Genomic DNA, 26,229 nt, shown 5'->3' with positions numbered 1-26,229 from the left:
CATTTACATATAGTCCACAGGAGAAAACAATAGTTGAATTTATAAAAATCACCCTGTTCGAAAGTTTACATATGCTTGATTCTCAATACTGTTCTTCAGAAAAATCCTTTAGGTCCCACACGTTCTTTGGTTTTTCAGCATTTTTGTATATTTGAACCCTTTCCGACAATGACTGTGTGATTTTGAGATTCATCTTTTCACACTGAGGACAACTGAGGGACTCATATGCAAGTATTACAGACGGTTCAAATGCTTACTGATGCTCCATAAAGAAAAATTATGCATTTAGAGCCAGGGTGTAAACTTTTGAACAGAATGAAGATGTGTACATTTTTCTTATTTTGCCTAAATGTCATATTTTTTCATTTAGTACTGCCCTTTTTGGTGACTGAAATACGTTGTCTTTGTTTTGGTGCGATATTTTTGGCACATTCACACAAAAAATATGTGCTCTAAATACGGAATGTCCATATGTTAAGTATAAGAGAGACAAAAATACTGTATTTTCAGTAGCTCAGTATAAAATTTGGTCACCACTGTGAATGTGTCAGGACGGGTAACAAAAAAGCAACACCTGTTTTTTTGTCAGGCTCAGCAACAGGCGTTTAAGAAACAGTGATTCATAATGGTGATGTTTGATTATCTAGATACATCTCTGCTGACATATCCACTGGGAAAGCCCAAAGGGGAGCACATAGAGGCTATTAAGGATGATACATGCCACCCTGCGGATTAGAAGAAGGAAAAAAAGTACGGAATGATTATGTTCTAGTCTTGTGTGGCATTGATTCGTTCCTTCGTATTTCTCAGGAGACGCCTTTCAGGGTGAGCTAATTGGGAACTTGATTTTCCAGTGCTGTAGAGTCGGGATCCCTTTAAGTGTGTCGTCTTGTGCAACTGAGTGACTGTGTGTTGCACGCTTGTGTCTTCACCTTGTCTGAAATGCACACACCTTTGCGGCCTCTTCACCCAGGCTGTCATCTCGTCCTCTGCTGGGATCCACGTTGCACATGGGCTGTCATTCCTTCCTGGAGTATGTTTCTCTTATTTCCCCCCCTGGAATGCACAGACGTTCCCAGCCCTGGAGACACGAGGTCCTGCTATGAATAGAATCTGCTCCACCACTTTTTTTTTTTTTTTTTTTTTTGACAGTGTTTCCTCCCTCCGGTCCGGAATATGAATGAGTGTTGCTGTAGCGCTCTCATTGCTTTTGCCACCAGAGCTTTGATTAATGAGCTTCTACCCTGTGTTTGCTCATTGCAGGGTGTTGCAGGACTTCGAGATGGTTCAGAGTCCGTCTGGAAATCCCGGCCAGCACTACTGCAGTTCTCCCAGTAACCAATCAACCTCCAGTGACCCCGGTCCCTGCGGCACATGGGCTCAGAAAGCCAGTTATGACGGGTAATGAGATTCTGTTCGAAGCAGCCTTGTATCTCAGAAAACCAAAGAGCCCAGCAGGGTTAGAGTTTATCAGAAGAGTCTAATCATATGAGATTTGGTGCAAATCTTTGGAATTAGAGTAGAAGATGAAGGCAAGTAAAGCGATATCAGAGTGTAATTCTATGGCCTCTATGTCCAGTATGTGCTAATATATATGACCAACTATGTAAACATCAGCTGTTGATTCACAGACAGATGCACAACAAAAACAGAAGAGTATATGACCCCTTTCATATGCCACATTATGAAATGCAGTTATCAAGCTTATACAACATGCTTGGGTAGTAAAACCTAAATATCACTAATGAATAATGTGAACCTTTACACACTGTGTTTGTCCAATAGGTCGCAATCGCCTGCCCTACACGACCAACCAGAAGAAAAAGAAGGAGATCGAGATCACAAGCTGGAGAGGACACGATCTGCTGGTATGAAGGCATTGTTTTTCTCAAACACCAATGCAGATTACACTAGATTAAGTTCAAATGACTTATGTAATTGATTTACCCATTTAATTGACTGAATGTAACAATATCTTGAGACTTATTGTCTATAAATAATTTTGGTTAACATTAATGAGCGCTCCTATCAATTGGTGCATTTCAATTACAAATTTGCGTAAAACGTTTTTATTGTATAAATGTCAATTTAAAAAAAAAAAATTTGCGAAATGACCATTGTTGAATAAACCATAATTTTTTCCTCTCACAATAAGTCATGAAGGTTTATGAAGCCTGTATCACAGCCACTGCGCTAGCTATTGTTTTTAATCGAAAAGACAGACGTGTATCTTTAGCAAAGCAGTGCGGAGAGTCACTTCTGGAACTTGCCGTGGTGCAGCTGATGTAAACACAAGCATTGACTGGAGTGGCCATGTCACAGTTGTAATAATAATAAGTGGTTATTCAGGAATTAATGACAAGGACAACCCTGTTTACTTGAGAGCGGCCACGTATGAGGTGTTTCTTGGAGGTTATAGTACATTAAAGAGTGATCATGTGACTTTTATATGCACCAAGTGAGCTGTAAAAGTGAAAATTTTTCTTTTCCATTGCTGTTTTGCAAAGTATTCCTTTTTCAAATTTCACAACTTCTTTCCAATATATGGAAGTTTTTACGAAATTGACGCATTTCCATTGGGCGTATTTTCAATTCGCACTATCAGTTTGCGCAATTTGAAGGGTAATAGAAACGCAGCTAATGTTATGTGACATCATATCCATGATTTCCAGGATCGCCTTGTGTTCCTGAAGCCAAGTGGCATATTCCATCCACCAAGATCCTAAACCGAGGTCTACAGAGACAGGGGGCGAAAGAATCACCTGGTAAATTCCCTCGGGTAAGTGATCAATCAGTTGAACTATAAAACTGTTAGACCCATTCCTCTGAATTGATTGGAGTAATAATTTTTAATGCCGCTGGGACTTACTCCACTTGTCTACGCTTGCATCATTCCAGACAGCGATTTTCTAGTTTACATATTAAATTTTGGTTATTGGAGCGTGAATGGCTTTAAGATACAGTCTTGTACTGCACGGCAACAGGAACATATGCTAAGCGAATGCATGTGTCGGTGCAAGTGTTTGTGTGTTTATATGTGGCTGATGGGTGCAGTGACCTCATTAGTCAGGAACGTGTAGTTGGCAGCACTGCAAATTCACCACATTTCTCCATGCGGTTGGGTGGTTGTAGAGGGGAGGTCACTGGTTTGAAGAAAGGGGGGGATGACATCTATGGCAGATGGTTCATAGTGTCACATCCAGTCATGCAATCCCTGTGGGAATTGACGTAAGAAACTGGACACCAGGTACAGAACACTGTACATTCTCACTTGTGCATCCTGTGCATCAGGATAAGTACAAATCCACCTGATTTATCAAGCGTGAAAAGGTCACTATACCCTTGCTGCTCGCAGCTGATGTTGATGCTAAGGGCAAAAAGCAAATTCGTGGGTCATGTTTATCTCATATTACTTATGCAAAGCCCTACATTTCTTCATTTCTTGATTCACGGAACTGACAGCGTTTTGCAGTAGTGTATTGACCACATTGGCATTAGCCAGAGGGGACATTTGGAAATAGTGCACCATAGTAGATCTTCCAAAGCAAACCATGCATTAAAGTTTAAAAATCATCCACTTTCCATTCATTTGAACGGGCTTAAATTTAGACCATGCAATTTAACAGAGGAATCAATTATTCATTTTCCATGAGATTGGTTACAGTAGGTGGTAATGGCGCTGTGCTGGTTCTTCTATCTGTTGCTGTTATTGCTCTGCTAAATGCACTTCAGTGCTCCGGGGGTCTTCCTTCATCCATTTTTGTTGGGTTGTATTTTCACGAAGAAGTAAACAAATGTCGCTTTTTGATAAAATGGTTTGCTTAATTCGTATTCGGTGCTTATGTAGGTCATAAAAATAGAAAAAATATAATTCACCTAATTTCACAAATAATTACAAAGAAGCTGCAAGAAACACATTCTGCTACGGGTTATTATTTATGCTTCTTGGCAGCAGCAGTATGTCTAAAATTCTCACAGAACCATATTGTTGTATGTATTAACAGTAGCAAGTTCCTTTACTTGCTTTGCAACAGCAGCAATAATCTACAACAACAGCAGTTTAGCACCATAGTAGATCTATTCCGCCAAGACCAAATAGATTCTAAAATCTTGTCATGATAGAAATTGTGATAAATGTAGCCTTGTTGAGTATAAAAATATCCCAAATAGCACACGTACGTCTGCAAGATGTTTGGTAAAGATCTCTTGATCTGGAAAGCATCTGCTGTGTACAAACATCTGGCAGACATCTGTAAGATGTCAGTTTTACATACATTCTAAATCATAAACATCTTAAAGACATCTAATAGACGTCTATTTGACATCTGATAGGAAACGTCCAATAGACATATTGCAGATGAGCAAACAATGTCTTGTAGATGTCTCCGAAATGTACGTGTGCCATCAGGGATTAAACCCTACCAACCTCAAACTTTTGAAGTGTAGTCTATATGATTTTTTCCACCATAACACTCACACAACTTTCCATAATCTTCCAGACACGTGAGAAGAGCTGCCACAGTCATTGCTCCAGCCACTCCAGTAACAACACCCTCTCCAGCAATGCTTCTAGCGGCAGCGACGAGAAACATTTTGGTTCTGGAGACCCGATGGATCCAGAGTCTCTGGGTCTCACCTACATAAAGGGGGCGTCCACCGACAGCGGTATAGATACAGCACCTTGCATGCCTCCTCCACCTCCCGCCCTGCCCCTGACTGCAGTGGGACCTTCACGGATGGTCACGAGGGATGGGAGGGTTGAGACGGGACTCCCGTGGCCTCTGGAATACCATGAGGATGGCGAGACGGATGAAGGAAGGGCAAAGATGTTCATATCTCAAGGATATGTTCCTGCTACACCCACCGGTCACACCACGGATGGCAGCACTGGAGATCTGAGCGAGATCTCCTCTCTTTCTAGGTGAGAAAAATTGTTATAGATTTTTGGAAGTTTTTGAGGTTTGAATCATGCTTGAGCGCTCATTCAGCAACGGCATTTTTTCTTTCATTTTCTGCAGCTGTACACTTTTAGATGAGTGCCTGTAATTACACAGACCTTTTGTAAATGTTAAACAAACATCAGCAAAATATAATGACTATTACAGTTGCCTGAAAAACAACGAAAGCATATAGTAAGGCTTTCAAAGACGGGCAAATAGTCTGTCTTGTCCTCGTGGATCAGCTAGGTCAGTTATACAATGAAAAGGTATTTCTGTATTCAGCTTTGTTGTTACGGGTCTGAACACAGACAGACGCAGATGGAGAGCTTGCTAAGGTCAAAATGATTTGAGTTTGCAGAGTTGAGATGATTTGACACAAACAGCCAAACATCATCTCATCAGCCCTGCAGCGTTTTCCACTGCAGTCCTTTTTTTTAAGTTGGGCTCCTGCTTTATGGAGTTTTAACAGTGTAACATCTTGCATGACATAGCATCTTGTGTACAGTGTTTTTAATATTAACTAAAACTATTCAAAATGATTTTTAGTAATCCAAATAAAGCTGAAATAAATAAAAGAAATTACATGAAAAACTTTTGAAGCTAGTTCAAATTATTAATAATTACTATAATAGGCAGAATGGAAACAGCTGTACTGTTTATTGCTGTTTCAGCAGTCATTTTTACTTTTTCCCGTGTTCTTGCCTTGACAAGCATGCTCTTAAAACCTGATAATTAATGGTTCCGGGGCAGGCGTCACTATTAGATGAAAAATCAGTTGTTTACTCAGATATTGGTTTCATTTTGGTCCTTCGTTTTTTTTTTTTTTTTTTTCCCCCCCCCTAGTGGTTCTCGTCATTCTGGAAGCCCTTCTGAACGTTGCTCAAAGACTTCCAGCTCCATTGACCCCTCAAAAATCTACATTATCTCTCCAACGGACTCAGCTCCAATGGGAGGGCGGGAAAAGCACTCGCTTAGCTGCCAGTCACATGGTGAGAAGTATTTGACTGGCTGGAAGAAAGGAGAAAATGACCACTTACTGGAGGACCAAGGGCAAGCTAGAGACTTCAGGCAAGTGGCACTTAATGTTTTATGTATCTTATATAACACTTTTTTTTTTGTTAAACATATGCATGACCGATAGCAAAGCAGTGACATTCAGAAAACCTTTTAGGTTAGTAATACATCTCTTCCTGGCAGCATCTCAGAGATGATCGATGTCAACAGACATATTATGTAACCTCCATCGAACAGAATCCAGACACAATCTACTTGACACCTGCCACTTCGAATTATCAGACTGAAGGCCTGATAAATGTTTCTCTGACGATTAAAGCAGAGCCTTGATTTGATTGACAAGCTCACCAGGGGATGCTGACGTTTTCCTGACGCATTTAATATTTGATGGAAATTCATATTTCTCTAGTGTCAGGTTTAAAAACAAAAGGGACACGGAATCGATTTAAAGCTTTGTGTAATCATTTTTTTCCTCCTCTTTGTTTGCGCCTTAGTCGGTCAGAGGCTTTGTTGTCTTTACTCCTAAGGACGCTATTGAGGAAATCAAGGTAGTTGGATCATTACCTGGCCCTGAATTGTTCACTGTGTTGTTCCTTCCCTCTTGTCCTGTACGATGGCACTCTCTACATCTTTAAAGGGACAGTTCACCCAGAAATGAAAAAAAATCCTATTTATTCAACCTCAAGTCATCCTAGATGTATATGGGACATTCTATAATTACATTTAGAATTTGACAATGTGATGAAAAGGGTTGATGAAACATGACCTTACATTGCTGCTTTAAAACAATCTATATTGTATAAAGTGCTATATAAAGGTGATCTGTAGGATCTGTATGTGCATAAAATACCATCTAATGTTACCTTTACTGGGTAGCACAGTTGACAGGTAACTTAGTTGACATGTTTAGTGTTTTGGGCCTATACTTAACATGAAAACCTAGAACTACGGAGTATATGGTATGTTTAGAAATATATTTGATAACCAAATCATAAGTTTTAGTTAAATTGTCTTGTTAAAATTTGCAGCAATAATACTTGTGTAACACTGTTGACAGTCAATTAATCCACTCTTGACACAGGTTTGCTAGTTCAACCAATATTAGAGGAAAGAGAGAGAACATAACTTCTAGTGTTTCATCCATGTGCTTCTAGAGGAAATATCATCATACTGTGCAAATTATGTGAGAATGGGAAAAACCATTTAATTTTGAGAGGGGGGGTAATTTAGTTGACAATGGTTTTTCAGACACAAATAAAACAAGTTATATCACAATACACATTTATTATTTTTAAAGCGCACACCCAAATGTCTTGATAACCTAATCTAACTGAAGGCAAAACTATGAAATTAATTTATAATTGAGGTAATTTTCGTGCTTAAATCAGGGTTCCCACGGGTCCTTGAAATCCCTGAAAGTTTGTGAATCTGGAAAAAAACATTTCAAGGCCCTGGAAAGTTTTTGAAAATGAGCATACATAGATACAAAAAAATACAGAAAGCTGTAACCGTGCTCACATTTGAAATGTATTCCCACATTAAATCCTTGAATTTGAGGATGGACTTGTAAAGTCCTTGAAAGGTCCTTGAATTTGAAATTAACCAAGGTGTGGGAACCTTGTTAAATGCAGAGTAAAATGAGCAACTTTACAAAATCGGGACAGCTGAATACCAGGGTTGTATGTGATATGAACATCACTTTTTAACAAAAGATATGGCTTTTTCAACATATAGTAGTGTGATTGGGAAAAATAGAATTGTGTACTACAAAAATTAAGCATCGGGGCTTTATATTGGTGAAGATACATTATAAAAAATACTTTACAGACATGAGATGTACCCATAATTATAGAATGACCCATATAAATTTCTTCTTTCAGACAAATTCAGTCAAGTTTAAAAAAAAAAAACTGGCTCTTCCGAGCTTTATAATGCTAGTGAATGGCTGTTGAGATTTTGAAAACCAATAAAGTGTATCCACCCATCATAAAAAGGCTTCGGGGGATTAACAAAGGCCTTCTGAAGCAAATCAATGTGTTTGTGTGTTCAAAAAAATAATAATAAAAAATTATTTTATATATATATATATATATATATATATTTAAAACAATCTCTAGCTCCCACTAACTGTCGTACAAGCGGGAACAGTGGAACACCACTCTCTTGTGAATTCACGTACGACAGTTATCGTTAGATAGAGATTATGCTTTATAAAGTTTTAAATATGGATATTTTTCTTACACAAATGCATTGATTTGCTTCGGAAGGCCTTTGTTAACCCCCTGGAGCCATGTGGAGCACTTTTTATGATGGATGGATGCACTTTATTGGATTTCAGTGGCCATTCACTGCTATTATAAAGCTTGAGAGAGCCAGGACATTTTTTTAATATAACTTCGATTGTATTCGTCTGAACGAAAAAGTCATTTTCATTTTCAGTAAATCATGAGGTAATTTTCATTTTGGGATGAAATATTCCTTTAAAGGGACAAATAAAAATCTGTTATCTTTTACTCACCCTAATGCTATTCCAAACCTATATGACCTTTTTTTTCTTCTTCTGTAAAACACAAATTTAGACATTTTTCCTTAAAGTTGCAATGAATTGGACTAAAGCTTTCAAACAATAATGCAAAAGCAATATAAAAGTATCATAAAACTGGCACGTTCGATTTTGTGTCATGTGACAGTTTTATGCGAAAAACAGTCATTGAAGTCATTATTCACTGATTATCTTCCTCTTTAGTGAGTGGCAACTTAATATTTAGTCAGTAAGTTGAACAAATAAACCAGACCTGTTTGGTGGACCACATCAAGTGATTCATCGAAAAGATCTGACACCAAAGAACAATTTATTTATGAATCAGACATTGTTACTCTGCTGAGGAGAGTTTCAAATGATCAAATTTTGGTATGTTCCTCACATAAAGCTTTTGTATGGCGTCAAAAGACAAGAAATGATGCGTGTGAATCATTTGTATCATGGTGCTTTCTGTAATTTAGAAAGTTGACAGTCCCACTCATTCACTTTTGGTATATTACAAAGGGCCTGGTCAGGATATTATTTAAAAATTAAGATTTCGTCATGTGGGTTTGAAACGACACGAGTGTGAGTAAACTCTGACAAATTTTCATTTTTCGGATGAACTGTTCCCTTCAGATCACACGAGTCAGTGATCTGTTGTGATTTGTTAGCTGATGAGTCACGTCATGACTGTGTGAAGGCTGTTCCTTACTCAATGGCCCATAATCCTGTGTTTCGTCACTGTTGTAGCTGTAATCCTTGGAATGTTTTGTCTGTAGCACCTTCACAAAGAGAAACCTAAATCTATAGCAGCACATATAGAGGAGGCACGGTTCACTTTTAGATTGATACAACAGCAAAATCGCTGCTGATGTCTATGTTTTGTCTAATTTTTGTTTTCTCCCGCCCTTGCTCTCTCTCTTTGTCTCCATGTCTCTCTCTCTCAGGGGGCTCTATTTGAGAGACCCATCCCAGGTGGTTAACAGTGCTGGTGAGAAGCTCCAGACGCTCTCTAAGGAGGCCTTCCTCAGGATGCTTCTGCCTGACAGTCCCCCGGGGCAGGCAGGTCGTGGCAAGGTGAGTGTAGAGCTGAGCCCTGGAGGATGAGTAATGCAGTGAGCAAGTGCTGCTGGAGTTAGGACATGTTAAAGCAACACTGAAAAACAAAGGAATTATACTTTTAAACACGTTTCCGCTAAACAAATTATTCACCGGTGTGTTACAATGACAAGCGAATCAACTAACCCAGTCAGCAGCCTGGGTAACAACCATTGGGTTGACTAATGGAAGTGTCTAAAGGAAATGAGGTCACAACAATCAGTCATTTTCCTCACCTGGGCTGCTCACAGCAGTGTGGATTATAAAGCTTTGTATGCCCACATGCTCTGCATGTGTGATAGTCTCACTGTAAGGTTTAATTTGCTTCATTTGCATAGTACTTTTCACAATGCATATTGTTCCAGAGCAGCTTTACAATGAATAAACCCTCACAAACCCCCAGTGAGAAAGCCGCAGGCATAATGCATATATGCACAAGTGTTAATTTGAAACAAAATCCATATTAAGAATTTCATAGGTAACACTCTACTGTTTTAACTCTTTAGCGTTAGTTAATGCATTGGGTATTGTGAACTAACAATGAACAGCTATTTTAAACAATGTATACAGCTTTAAATGTTTAATATTTATTAGTATATTTATAAATTAGAGATTTAATTAATTTAGAAATTAATAAATGCTGTATAAGTAAGTTTAATTTTTTTCAGTTATCTTAGACGACTTGGTGATACTAATGATAATAATAATGTTGCTGATGTTGATAATAATCATAATAATAATTATTATTATAATTAATAATATAATATTATAATTATAATAATAATAATAATAATAATATAATAATATTATCTTAGATGACTTGGTGATAATCCTAATGATACTAATGATAATAATAATGTTTATGATGTTGATAATAATAAGAAGAACAACAACAACAATAACAAGTATTACCACGTTAACTGGTAACATTTTTTTAATATTCATTATACTATGATTTTTAGATAAAAATGCATAAAATAATCAAATCTATTATTATTATTATTATTATTATTTTATCATCATTATTATAATTGACAAATATTTTTATGATTTTTTTTAATAACCTGGAAAGATAATGATGATAATAATAATAGTAATAATTGTTTTTAGAAATAATGTTTTCCAATTAGATTTGACGAAATTGGATAATAATAATAATAATAATAATAATAATAATAATAATACCATATGTTTGTATATAAAACATATTATTAATTATAATATGTATAAGTTATACTTCTTAAAATTAATTAAGTTAACCGGAAAAATGTTTTTGTTAATATTGTTTTTATTGTTCTTGCTGTTTTTGTTAACATTGTTGTTATTATTATTTTATTCTCATTATTATCATTGAAAAATAACATCATTATTATAATTTTAAATAATAATAATATAATTACTATTATTGTCTTTTAAATAAACTGGGAAAATGATAATAATAATAATAATAATAATAATAATAATAATTGTCTTTTATTAATTGTCTTATTTTCCTGTAAAATTAAATGAAATTGGAAATTAGATAATGATGATGATAATAATAATAATAATAATAGAAATAATAACTATTGTTATTGCTTTACATTACTCTTGTTAATATGACATTTAATAAAACATAAATCTATATTTCATTGTTGTAAGTAGTCTCACTCTGCCCAAACGTTAATGTGCAGTGTTGTATTCATTTTCTCCAATTCCTGAAGCCCATCTCTGAGGTCTGCTGGCCCTCTGTCACGTTCATGTCTCTAATTGTCTGTTTGAGCCCCTCCCCCCGCCCGTAGACCCCCCGTGAGGACCGTGTCCATCGCGCCTGCATTATTGATGAGAGCGCCATGACTCTAATAGGTCTGACTCACAGACCCACAGTCACTCACTCTGACTGCTGATTGGTCCCCAGCTGAGTCTCATGTTCCCTTAGCTCTCCCTCCTCCCGCTCTCCACCCCCCACCTCTCTCCCACAATTCAATTAAGTGATATGTGCTTTATTGCCACGACTGTTTTATTAACAATATTGCGGAGCCTTTCAGATAATCATATTCTGATGAATAATATCTTTGCTTCCCCCTCTCCCACTCACTCTCTGTCTCTCTGTTTTCTCTTTGTCTTCCTGTTACCCATCATCTTTTATTTCGATCCCATCCATCTCTCTGCTTTTTGTTATTTCAGATACCGCTTGTGGGTCAGTCTCCACGTCGCTCTCTGTACCGGACGCTCTCAGACGAGAGCTTGTGCAGCAGCCACCGGAGAACGCTGTCCTTAGCTAGCTCTCGTAGCTCCATGCTGGACCAGGCCGTGCCCAACGACATCCTGTTCAGCAGCACCCTGGCCTACCACAGCACCCTACCACCTCGCATGGGCCTTAACCACGCCACCAATCAGCTGAAAAGTGAGTGTACGCAGATGTTTTCCCAAATCAATGACGCTAACATTGTTTTAAGGATCACACGGTTGCGTTTATATAGAGTCTGGCCTCAATATCCTGTCCACTTCATCCCAGAATGCATCAGAGTACCAGCTGTACATATAATGTAAACGCTCAGATTGCATGGTTGATGATAATGGAATAAATGAGCTTTTTTTGGCCCATAACTGATTTTTCCATCTCCTCTGTAAGCTCACCACATTCCTTCCTGTTACTGTAATTTTATCCTCTGCAGACTTTAATGTTGTACTTGGTAATGAAGCAAGTAATGATACTATAAATCTGCTGCTAATGCTTGAGAGACTTAGTGCTAATCATACTATTATGCGTCTACTGAAATATTCTAGTAGGATGAAGAGTGTGCCGTAATAGGAAAATCATTATAATAGCATGATTTTTATGTAAGTGTGCTGGACTGGTCACTGAAAGCTGAACATGTTCATGCGTTAAACAGCTGGAGCGTGACCCAGCTGAACAGAGGGCACGCTTATGGAAAGTGTAACTTCTGTGTAAGATATTTTACGTCATTGTTTTAGACAGTTTAGACAATCGTTGAGACAAAGTCATTTTTTTTTTTTTTTTTTTTTTTTTTTTTTTTTTTTGAATTTGCTTGGAATTTATTTGGTAAATGCTTCCAATGAAATTGTCTTTTATTTTTACAAAAATATGGTTACAAAAAATAATAAAAATTCCAAAGCATTAAAAACATAAAATATATTTAGAAAAATACAATATTTGTACAAAAGTTACGACATTTATGTAATGGATTTTTTCGGAAAATATACTTTTTGTAAAAATTAAACCTTTTTTTTAACAGTACTCACAAATTTTACTGTATTAAATTATATCAAAAACAAGTTTTTATGCATATTTTGAAATTATATTTTTTGTAATTGTTTTTTTTTTACTGTCACTTTTGATGTATCTTTGCTAAATAAATATATGCACATTTTGCCAATTTTATTTTTTATAAAAAAAATAATTAAATAAAAATATTTATGCAGTCCAAAAATAGGGTGACTATTTTCCATTAATTACATTTAGTTGTGTTTGTGAATTTTAAAAATTAAATATTTTTTACAAAAATAGTTAAAAAAATAATAAAACTTCCAAGCGTTAAAAACATAAAATGTATTTACAAAAATACTATATTTTTACAAAAATTACAACATTTCTTTAATGTACTTTTTGTAAAATGTACTTTTTGTAAAAATTAAATATTTTTTTTTTTACAGTACTCCCAAATTTTATTGAATTCAAATATATAGGAAAGTAGGTGACTATTTCCATTTAATTACATTTTGTGTATTTTAAAAATTAAATATTTTTACAAAAATGCAGTTAAAAAAATCCAAGCATTAAAAACATTAAATGTATTTAGCGACTATTTGTGTATTTTAAAAATTAAATATTTTACAAAAAGTTAAAAAAAAAAATAATAATCCAAGCATTAAAACGATTAAATATATTTACAAAAACAATATTTTCACAAAATATACAACATTTCTTTAATGTACTTTTTGAAAAATATTTTTTGTAATTGTTTTTTACTGTCACTTTTGATGTATTTTGCTTAATAAATGTATGCAGTTTAATTAATTTTGTTTTATAAAAAATATTTTGTAAATATAATATTTGTTAAAAAAAAAAACTTACAAAAATACAGTTCTTTAAAAAAAAACAAGCGTTTTGTCTGTGTGTGTGTGTGTGTATATATATATATATATATATATATATATATATATATATATATATATATATATATATATACATATACAGACAAAATTATTAAATGTAGTTTCTGCAAAATTTATTTTTTTTATAAAAAGAAAAAAGTTACTTGTGATGTATCTTTGCTAAATAAATGTATGCACATTTTGCCAATTTAATTTATTTATTGATTTTTTTTTTTTTTTTTTTTTTTTTTTTTTTAAAGATTTATTTTTTGGCATTTTTGCCTTTATTGTATAGGACAGATCAGATATGACAGGAAGCGAAGTGGGAGAGAGAGGGGGGGCGGGATCAGGAAAGCTCCTCGAGTCGGGATTCGAACACGGGACGCCCATAGTGTAAAGGGCAATTTAATTTTTTAATTAAAAAAAATAATAATACCAAAAAAAATTCCAATATTCCTAATATAGGGAGCTGTGTATTTTAAAAATATATATATTTTTACAATATAAAATATATAAAAATGCAAAAGTTTTTATGCACGTTTTGCAAACTATATATTTTTTATATGTCATATTAGCAGATGTTACATTGGAATATCTAATTTCAGTTGTTTTTTGAAACACAGCACTTGTGGTATAGGATGCTGAAAAATTAGCAAGACATTGCATAACATCTAAAGACGCTCATATAATTCATACCTCTGACTGATAAGTAAAATAGCAAAAAATAGCACGTATGGAACTCAAGAACACGTCCTGCGTTAACAGTCCTAATGCCTCTTGGCGTGTTTCGCATACAGACACTTGAGCTGTTCTCCAGCTGTCTGAAACGTACAGTTCCTCTCTCATTATAGCAGAACTCTAAGCCAGCCAACTTCATTCATTATTCAAATCACTCTCACCTCTCTGCTCTCAGGCAAGGCCTGTCTGTCTGCCTGCATAAGCAGACTTTGTGTGAATTAGCAAGCGTGTGCTCTCTGGGTCACCTAGAGCTAATTTTACTCTGCTTCTGTGACTTGCAGCGTTTGATTCTTTCGCCGTAAGTACATCGAATTGTGGGTGAAGTTGCCCTTTGGCCTTTGGCTGCTGAGCAGCAGCAACTGCTTTTCTGTCAAGTTGAAATCTCTGTCAGTGGATGAATGTTTAATGTAGTTTATGCAGCGGTCAGGGCCCTTCAGTTGTGTCCTCAGTGACTGTCTCAGTTTCCTCTCAATCGAACTGATCATTATATCCATGATGAATGGTTCAAGTGTAATTGTAGTCTCTCATGAGTTCAATTATTTAGTAAAGGCACATTTAGGTCAGAGCATGTTTTGTTCAAATAGTGCTTAAGAGTCAACATGGAATCAGGTTGGACCCTTTTTGACTGTTGTATGTTGTATGGGTGTTCCTGCTATTATTGTGAATGATTCAGTGGTGCACAATAATCAAATTAAAATGTCTTAAAAATCTTTAATCTAAATAAATTGGTGTTCTCTTTCTCACAAATGACTTTTCTATGGAGCAATATTAATAATAATAACTATTATATTATATATTGTTATTTTAAGCTATTGATAATATATAATTATTATCAAAGTTTTTAATATTTGTGTTTGTTTTGTTTTGTTGTTTTATTACAATACAATATGTAATACACTGTTACAATCAGTCTTTAAATTGGTGCACATTATTCCAAATGTATATTATTATTGTTAATAAAAATATAATTATATAAAAATATCATTGTTAACCAATACCCAAATTGTTTTTACTACTACTACTACTACTACTACTACTAATAATAATAATAATAATAATAATAATAATATTACTATTATTATATAGCACTGTTGCAACTAGTCTTTAATTGGTACACATTATTCCAAATTTATATTTTTGTTGTTAATAAAAAAATATAATTAAAAAAAAAATTAAATTAACCAGTACCCAAATTGTTTTAAATAATAGTAATTAAAAAATACTATTATTATTATTATTATTATTATTATTATTAATATTAATATTATTATTATTAGCCACTATTATTATTAATAAAAATATAATTGTTAACCAATAACCAAATTGTTAACCAATAACCAAATTGTTTTTTATTAATACTACTAATAATAATATATGGCACTGTTGCAATTCATCTTTAATTGGTGTCCATTATTCCAAATTTATATTTTTGTTGTTAATAAAAATATAATTTTATAAAAATATAATTGTTAACTAATACCCAAATTGTTTTAGCAATAAAAATATTAGCAATAAAAATAATAATAATTTATTATTATTATTATTATTATTATTATTATTATTATTATTATTATTATTATTATTATTATTATTATTATTAGGCACTGTTACTACCCGTCTTAATTGGTGCACATTATTCCAAATTTATTTTATTATTGTTGGTAATAAAAATGTATTATTATTATTATTATTATTATTATTATTATTATTACATGGCACTGTTACAACCAGTCTTTACTTGGTGCACATTATTCCAAATGTATATTATTTATTTTAATAAAATATATAATATAATATATAATATAATATAATTATATAAAAATATAATTGTTAACCAATACCCAAGCTGTTTTTTTTAATAATAATCATAATTTATTATTATTATTACTATTATTATTATTATTATTATTATTATTATTATTATTATTATTTTATTATTATTATCATATTGCACTGTTGCAACCAGTCTTTAATTGATGTATATTATTCCAAATGTATATTATTATTGTTAATAAAATGATTTATTATTATTATTATTATTATTATTGTTGTTGTTGTTGTTGTTGTTATCAACAGCCGTATTTTATTGTTGCAAATAATCTTCACCAGTGCACATTATTCCAAATTCAAATGTAAAATCCTCAATCAAAATGTAATTATTCCTCAGAAATTACTTTTCTACGGATGCCACATAGGCCTTGTGGGCTGTTGGATGTGAGCCAATGTCCATATGACTGTTTAAGTATTATTTTAGCAAACCAGCATGCAGATTTAGCTCCTTTTTAATATAGCTTTTCATAAACCAATCAGTTGACAGATGACGTCTTTTTTTCTCACTGAATATCCCATTTCCCTCGGTAATGCATCATGTTGCAAGTGAAATGGGTTACAAATGGGACTTCCAGCTGGGCGACTGTTCTCTAACTGAACCATGAAGAAATGAAGAGACAAAATAAACGAATAAAGATGTCTCAGTATAATGCTTGGGTGTTGAAATGGTCTTCAGTAAAGTCTGTATCTATTCAGACTGATGAGATGGTGTTTAGGCAGTGAGAACGGGGGATGGGTCCTATTGAAACATCCACCCTGTCTGTCCTCTAATGAACTTTCTGTGCTGTCTCCACAGATGAGCTCTGGTTCTCTGACAGCTCACTGGCAGAGAAGGCCAAGCTGGCAGACACTGGTATGATGCCCCTGCCGGACCCCTCTTCTGGTCTCGACTGGTCACATCTTGTGGATGCTGCACGGGCTTTTGAAGGTACATGCACACTAAATATGCTGGTTTGCCACTGAGAAATACCATATACACAACCATGTACGGTCTTGACCCATTTAGCATGCTTTGTGATCATAAGCTCATTGCTTAGTGTTATGGAATGAAAAACTACTGGGTATTTTTTTTTCCACAAGGACAGCACTGAACCTTTGACTCCATAGATATTTTTATACCAGACAAACATAGTCAAACGCCTTCATGTCTGCCAAAGACTATGGGGCAGATTCATTCAACAGCACATGGTATTAGCACAAAAAAAAATCTATTTTACTAACTAGTAGCAGGCAATAGCTTAAATAATAGTGTGGTACATATTTAAATGAAGTCATTGGCATTCTTTTGAGCTCAAACATGCCTTTTTTAATGCAAATGAGGCTCATTATAAAATTCGCCGTATTCGCAAAGGTCAGCATTGTTAGCTCAGCACAATTAACGTTGCAGTATATACAATTTTTTTTTTTTTTTTTTTTTTTTTTATGTTGGGGTCTGTAAGATTTTTTTGAAAGAAGTCTCTTATGCTCACTAGGGGTATGTTAATTTGATCAAAAATGCAGTAAAAACAGTAATATTGTGAAATATTATTACAATTTGAAAGAAGTGTTTTTATTTTAATGTATTTTAAAATATAATTTATTTAAAGCTGAAATTTCAGCATCCTTACTCCAGTCTTCAGTGTCACATGATCCTTCAGAAATCACTATAATATGCTGATAATATGTGACCCTGGACCACAAAACCAGTAATAAGTAGCAATTTGTATATTTGTAGCAATAGCCAACAATTTATTGTATGGGTCATAATTATTTTTCTCTTAAGCCAAAAATCATTAGGATATTAAGGAAAAACATGTTCCATGAAGATATTTTGTAAATTTCCTACCATAAATATATCAAAACGTAATTTTTGATTAGTAATGCATTGCTAAGACCTTCATTTGGACAACTTTAAATGCGATTTTCTCAGTATTTTGATATTTTTGCGCCCTCAGATTCCAGATTTTCCTATCCTAACAAACCACACATCAATAGAAAACTTATTTTCAGATGATGTATCATTCTCAATTTCAAAAAATTAACCCCTATGACTGGTTTTGTAAAATTCTAAAAGTCTTTTCTGGCAGTTTGGCGTCTTTTCTAAATAAAAGTATTAAACAAAATTTGGTAACACTTTAATGCATTAATTATGCTTTGTAATGCACCTTGTAATGCATTGTGCAGTCTCATGAATAAACAGTTGCAATTTATTGTTACACTATGCATTTAAAATTCACTAATTATTTACGACAAGTTGTAATGTATTGCAGCTAGTGCTGTCAAATGATTAATCGTGATTAATCGCATCCAAAATAAAAGTTTTTGATTGCATAATTTGTGTGTACTGTGTATATTTATTATGTTTGTAAATATACACACATGCCTGTATATATTTAAGAAAAAAAAAATTATATATTAAAAAAAATTATATGTAATATCAATTATATGAATATAAACATATACATGTAAATACATATAAATATTTTCAAAATATTTACTGTGTGTGTGATATATATACATATATACATAAATATACACAGTGTACACACATATATTATGTAAACAAAATTTTATTTTGGATGTGATTAATCGTTTGACGGAACTAATTACAACACATATTATTAATTAGAATGCATTATACCATTTAATAACTCTTTACAATGCATTATACATAAAGGCTTTAAGTAAAATCATACTAACCCCAAACTTATGAATGTGTATTTACACATTTTCTGTCCCACTAAAGTACAAGTACCTTTTTTAGCGCATGTTTGTGTCTGATTTGCATAATTCCTTTAGTGAATTGGGAGCTAAGACAATGCAGACAGCATGCGCAATTTAAATTTTTTTATTCATCCTTTTACATTTTGCAGAGCGTATTGTATTCACTATAGGCTAGAGAAGTATTGAAAATAACAAAACCCCTAAAATGCCTTTTTGTCCTATTATTTGGATTGCTTTTGGACCAAGGTTTTCCTCCGCCACAAAGCTTTAGCCGCTCTCACACGCCATTAACAAAGTTAACTGAAGGTTGCACAAAACAGCACCCGTCTCTAACACCGCTCTTGACCATGTCGAAATCACCACATCTCTATTTTCCTCCCATTCATTTCCTGTGACTGCCTAAAGGCGCATTGTTCCGCAAGGTGCTAATTAGGAGCGGAGAACGTATTTTGAGCATGGAGAAATTAAGCCATTATCACAATGTGAGCCCAGCAAGACACCACTTAGGGAAATGACTCAAGCCATCGCTCGCTGTAATTACACATTTTGGGTTTTGGACGCTTTTACTCGTGTGCAATTACAGCTGTTCCCTCACCTTCAACCGGTCGCTGTGGAGACCATGGCGAATGTTGGCGAGGCCACGGCACAGCACTTCCCGAACTGAAAATTTCCTTCGGATCTGCATGTGGAAATATATGGTAGATGGCTTTAATTGGCTGGAGGGGCGTCCGGCGAGCCAGCCGGTGTGCGGGTTCCCTCTGCTAGCATTGGTTTTTCTCGCAAGTCCTTAGAGATGCGCTCTTGGGATCTGACGGATATGAAAAATGGAATGAGTGTGCAGCTCCGTCCTGAAATTGTGACAAATATGAGACCCATCGTTTCATGGCGGGAGAAATGATTAAGTTAGCTTTTGCCTCAGGGTTTGAGTGCTAACTAGAAGGGGGTGGGGAGGAGGTAAGCTTACATTGTTGATTTCCATGTGCTGCTTTGTGCGTGTTTTTGTTCGCATCGCTAATAATTATCCGTCCATTCAACTCCAGCTCCGACGACACCCCTTACTGTGAGACTGTTAATGAAATGAAATGAGAAAGGGGGGTTGAGGAAGCGCTGAAAGGTGTTAGAAGAGGTGAGAGCTCTTAAAGGAACCTCGTGAATGCTTTTAGCTCGCCGTTTGACGAAACAATGGCAGGTCAACATCTTGTGAGATTGCTCATGGTATGTTGAATACATAAAGGGTAGTGACGTGCATTCTTGTTAACAAAAAAACTAGTTAGTCTATATAAAGAAACCATGCGTGGTGTGATTTCAAATTAAATGCTGTGAAAGCATATATTTACTAAGTTTCAGTGCTTGTTTTGCTATAAATGAGTAAAAATCAGTATTTAAAAACTGATCCTAGATCATTTTGTTTCATGCAAGTCCAAGACACATTTATTTTAGTCATATTCAAATTAAAGTTAAATAGAAAAAATAAAAAAAATAGTTCTGTCAAACGATTAATCGCTTCCAAAATAGTTTTTATTTAAATTACGTTTGTGTTTGTGTATATGTATTATGTATTTATAAGCACACACATATACAGTATATATTTTTACATTTTTTTTTACATGTGTTTACATGTATATATTTATTATCATATCATTTATATTATATATAAATAGATTTAATATGTAAACATAACATTTTTCTTAAATATATACATGGATAAGTGTGTATTTATATACACATAATAGATATACACAGTACACACACATTATGTAAAAAAAAAAAGTTTAATTTTGTATGCGATTAATCACGATTATTCGTTTGACAACACTAAAAAAAATATTTATAAAAATGATTGTTTTATGCAAAACATATTTATGGGGAAAATTTAAATTAAAGCTCAATTTAAAAAAAAAAAACAGAAACCTTTGGTCAATCTTTTGCTATTAGTGAGTAGAACATGTTTTTTAAAAACTAAATTAGTTTTATGCAAATGAAAAACATTTATGTCAGTGATATGGGGTACATTCAAATTAAGGCTTAATGAAAACGCTAAAAAAAAAACTAACTTTTGGTGCATATTTTGCTATCATTCAGTAGGAAATAATATTTAAAACTGGATGTAGATAGTTTTGTTTCATTCATTTATGTAATAAATGGTGTAAATTCCAGTTCTAGAAAAAAACTTCGTCCATTTTTTGCTATCAGTTAATAGAAAATGATATTAAAAAACAAAGTTTTATGCATATGCAAAACACCCATTAATGTCAAATTCAAATTCCAACTTCATTATAAAAAAAAAAGTAATAACTTTTAGTCCATCTTTTGCTATCATTGAATAGAAATTAGTTTAAAAACTGATCTAGACTGTTACATGCAGATGTAAATCACTCATTTATGAGGTAAATACTAATTAAAGCTTAATAAAAACATATGTTTAGCAATTTTTGGTCCATCATTTGCTATCAATGAACAGAAACTGGCATTTAAAAATGGATATCTAAATAGTTTTGCTGTATATACAACACAAAAAGCAGCACATTTGACAGTTGCACCCCCCTTTTGCCTTCTCAGTGGAGGTAAAGGCACTATATCAGTGTGTTCTTGGTTTTGAATGCTTAATGATATGCCCGACTGACAGTGTAATGCTAAACTCACCTGAAAGCGTGTGAACCCCCCTCCCGTCTCGCCATTAACCCTTCTGCCGCGTTAGCTCCGTTCCCCACTTAATTAACACCTTGCTCTGCTGAAGCTGGTTAACAGTTAGCTCTAACACCTCGGAAAGAGCTGAAAAGGAGGATCACATTTAATAAGCTTTTCTCTGGGTGTTGCTCAAAGCTCCTACCTGGAACACCAGCCTGTATCACCTCAGCTGAAGCTGTATGAAGTTCCATGTTTCCTGTGTGCCTTTGGGGATTTCCCGCTTGGCTTCTTTTTTTGTTCTGTGCTGTTGAGTGATAAACAGTTGTTTTATAGTAGATTTACAATACACAGCTGCTTGGATTAAATGATAAACATTGTAAACTCAACACAGTCTTATGCAGTTACTTCCCTGTGTAGACCCGATAATGGAATTTCTAACAAAATAATTCTACTTTTAGATCAGACTGCGACCTCTTTGAGCTCTCTGACCGAAGAAGAACAGACCAAGCAGGTTCTGGAGCTCTCTGAGGCGCTGAACCGAAGAGTGGCGTGTGTGAATGCCTCAACCCTACCAGCAGGGTAAGTGTTGATGTAGAATACCATCTGTATATTTTTCCTGTCCATATATCCTTCTGTCGATCCATATACAGTATCCATCCATCTATCTATTCATCCATGTGTATATCCTTCCATCCATCTGTATATCCATTCATTTATCCATATATCCATCCATCGACCTATATATTTGTCCATTCATCCGTCTGTCCGTATATTCTTCCATCTATCCATGTATCCATCCATCCATCCAGATATCTATCCATCCATCCATTTATCCTTCCATCCATCGGATATCCATCCATCAATCCCTATATTCTTCCATCCATCCCTATATCCTTCCATCAATCCATATATCCACCCATCCATCAGTATAACCTTCCACTGATCCCTATATCCACCATATATCCTTCTATCCATCCATATCCATCCATCGATCCCTATATCCATTTATCCATCAATCTGTCCATATATTCTTTTGATCCATATATCGATTCATCATCCATCCATCCGTATATTCATCAGTCAGTATATCCTTCCATCGATCCTTACTTCCATCTGTATATCCTTCCACCGATTTCTATATCCATCCAACCATATGTATATCCATTCATCCGTCTGTATATCTTTCCATCGATCCATATATATATCCATCCATCAACCCATATATTTGTCCGCTCATCCATATATCCTTCCATCGATTCATAAATCTATTCATCCACCCATCTATCTGTCAGTAAATTCGTATATCCATTTATCCATCCATACGTATATCCTTCTATCAATCCATATATAATCCATCTATCCATCCATATGTCCTTTCATCAATCCCTATATCCATCCATCCGTATATCCTTCCATCTGTCCGTATATCCATCCATCCATCAGTATATCCTTCCATTGATCCATATATCCTTCCCTCCATCTGTATATCCTTCCATCAATCCGTATATCCATTAATCTATCCGTATATTCTTCCATTGATCCCTATATCTGTCCATCCGTCCACCCATATATCCTTCCATTCATCCATGTATCCATTCATTCATCCATCCGTCAATATATTTTTCCATCTATCCATAAATCCATCCATCATTTATCCTTCCATCCATCCGTATATCCTTCCTTCGATCCATATATCCGCCATCCATAAGTATAACCTTCCATTGATCCCTATATCCGTCCATATATTCTTCCATCCATCCATTGATCTGTATATCCATTTATCCATCAATCCATCCGTGTATTCTTTCGACCCATATATCTATCCATCCGTATATCCATCAGTCAGTATATCCTTCCATTGATCCCTATATCCATTTATCTAGTTATCAGACTTTATATCTTTCCATCGATTCATATATCCATCCATCCATATATCCTTCCATTGATCCATATATCCACCATCAGTATAACCTTCCATTGATCCCTATATCTATCTGTCCATCCGTATATCCTTTCATCGAGCCATATATCCATCCATCCATTCATATATCCCTCCATCGATTACTAAATCCATCCATATATCCTTCCATCGATACATATATTCATCCATCTGTTCGTATATCCTTCCATCCATCCATATATCCTTCCATCGGTCTCTATATCTGTTCCTTAGTCAGTATATCCTTCCATCAATCCCTATATCCACTGGTCCATCCATCCATATATCCTTCCACACTTTGTCTATACTTCCATCAATCCATGCATATATCCATACATCCATAAATCCTTCCAGTGATCCGTATATTCATCCATCTATCCATATACTCATGTATCCATCTGTATATCCAATCTAATATCTGTCTTTATGACTATCTATCCTGCATCTGTATCTAATTGTTCCTGTCTGTCTATGATCCAAACAGGGAAGGTTCTCCCACTCGGCTTACTGGGAAGGTTAACCAGCTGGAGCTCATTCTCCGCCAGCTGCAGTATGACCTAAGGAAGGTAAGAGTACCAAACATAATAACAGGCATTTAATGGGCAAACATAATGCTTTAACAAATCCTTAACATAGCTGAACAAGCGCTGTAACAGCATTCACCTCAAGGTAGTTATTTGTAACCACATGCTTTGTTATTATCCTCCAAAGGAGCAAGAAGACAAGGCTATGCTGCAGGAACAAGTTCAACACCTTCGACAAGACAACCTTCGACTGCATGAAGAGAGCCAGACAGCAGCTGCGCAGCTGAGGAGATTTACTGAATTATTTCTGAACACAATGGACAAGAAACCTTGAGCTGAAGTAGTCCATAACTTCCCCTTGTTGTGCTTCGCAAACTATATAATCCAAGGATAACTAGTCCATCGTACTGTAAAAAAGATGTTAGGGGAGAAATTCCAGCATTTGAATGTGAACGTGTGCAGAGCTAATAAGCTAACACACTAAAAAAAAACTAAAAAGTCATAGTTGGCAGGACATGAGAATGTGAATAAGAAAAGGGAGAGTAAGAAATTAAATAAGGTATGTGATAAGGGCTGAAAGGGAAGAGTGAAATAGTTTATGACCAATCGAAGGGTACGAACACGTGAAAGTGAATGTAATGCAATAAGCCGTGGTTTCTTTCCAAAATCATTGGTTCCTTGGGCTTAACATCTTCAAGCTACCGTTGTAACTCAAGTTCAATCCTGGCTTTGTGGCTATCCACCCCCATCATTTGTCGAAGTGTAGACCAGCCAGATGCAACGTTCCTTAGTATCCGAAGCTCCCCAAGACTAGGTGTAATGTATACCTGTTTTAAAATGCGTTTTTGTAAGTAACACATTGAAAAAAATGTTGTAGCAATAATTTTGCTGATGCTGTAATCACAGAATTGTTCAATAAGATTAGCACTGAGTGTGATTTGGTTGTATTCAAAAGCTTTTATGTAAAAAAAAAAAAACAAAAACAAAAAAAAACAATAAAAGTCTTTTGTGTGCCTGATGTTATTGGTGGTAAAAGGACTGTCCCTCAGTTGTTTCTGTTAATTCATATTACTGTCCGAGTGCTTACAAAATCCACGCCCTCTGCTCTTTTCCGTTAGGCTGCCGACTGGCTTTGTTTCACCCAAACAGATGTCAAACTTGTGTGGATGGGCCAGTACATATGGACTAGCACCTGTAAACCACTTAATATAAAAGCCAAATTCTGCTTGTTGGTGTAAAGTACCTCAGAAAAGTGTCTTGTACCTTCGCCCTCTTATTTAAGCTTATTTAACCTAAGATTGTTATTTTAATGAGAGTATTTTCCTTTTCTGCACTAAAAAGAGTAATGGCTCCATGTGGCAGTACTTTGTATACTTGTGTACCATGTCAGCAGTACTGTGTATAGCTTGGCCGAGAGATAACTGTAAACATAAAATGGTTTATTTCTGGGACGTTCAGATGTTCGGATGCTGCTAGAGGACAGGATGTTGTTTTTTATGGCCTTTTAAAGATGTTTTTATTTCTTTGTAAATCTGTTTCGTTGAGGTTGGGATGAAAAGCTTACCTTTGTAAAATAAAGTTTAGGATGTCAATAAAGTAAGACTTGTGTCCTTTTAATATGGAGTTTGTGTTGGATTTCTTTAACATTTTGCAATTTTTTTTTTTTGTCCAATCAAATTGCAGTTCAGTTTATATTAATATTAATTCATTAAAATGAATGCATTTTGATGTTTAATTTAATTTTAGGAACACTTTTGGTAAAGTGCTTGATCATTGTCCAATGTAAAATCTGCCAGTCAAGCTGAGTTCATGATGATGTTAATAATTAAGATATTATATGAATATTAATTAAAATGAGCACATTTAGATGTTTAATTTTAGGAATATAATTATTCATTTTAGTACTGTGTTGGGTCAAATGGCAGTTCATGGTAATGTTAAAGGGGATATCAGATGCAAAATTCACTTTAAAATGGTGTTTGCATATAAATGTGCCTTAGCAGTGTGTGCCAGGGTTGCCAGGTTTTCACAACAAAACCCGCCCAAAATTGCTACTCAAAACTAAATCGCATTTCGAGGTGGTAAAATACACATTTTTTCGGTTCAACCCAACAGACATGAAAAACAGCCCTTGGCAACAGTGTTAAAGTAGCATTAATTCTGCAGGAAAACCACAGACTTGGCAACACAGGT

At 34.7% G+C, this 26,229-nt stretch overlaps 1 protein-coding gene across 1 annotated transcript in view; it reads left to right on the top strand.

Annotated features, from left to right (window-relative positions):
* Positions 1-25,653, top strand: part of sipa1l2 (signal-induced proliferation-associated 1 like 2) — an 82,541-nt gene extending 56,888 nt beyond the window's left edge. Inside the window, 11 exon segments of the mRNA XM_051123465.1 lie at positions 1,264-1,401; positions 1,786-1,868; positions 2,673-2,779; positions 4,500-4,921; positions 5,784-6,008; positions 9,426-9,555; positions 11,743-11,962; positions 17,039-17,170; positions 22,032-22,152; positions 23,997-24,078; positions 24,224-25,653. Of these exon segments, the coding sequence (XP_050979422.1) occupies positions 1,264-1,401; positions 1,786-1,868; positions 2,673-2,779; positions 4,500-4,921; positions 5,784-6,008; positions 9,426-9,555; positions 11,743-11,962; positions 17,039-17,170; positions 22,032-22,152; positions 23,997-24,078; positions 24,224-24,370 (1,807 nt within the window). The 3' untranslated portion in view covers positions 24,371-25,653.
* The last annotated feature ends 576 nt before the right edge of the window (positions 25,654-26,229 follow it).

The sequence above is a fragment of the Labeo rohita genome, chromosome 11 (assembly GCF_022985175.1).
Source record: "Labeo rohita strain BAU-BD-2019 chromosome 11, IGBB_LRoh.1.0, whole genome shotgun sequence".
Taxonomy (NCBI): domain Eukaryota; kingdom Metazoa; phylum Chordata; class Actinopteri; order Cypriniformes; family Cyprinidae; genus Labeo; species Labeo rohita.
Note: the sequence above shows the minus strand (reverse complement) of the source record. Positions and strands in the feature narration are given on the sequence as shown.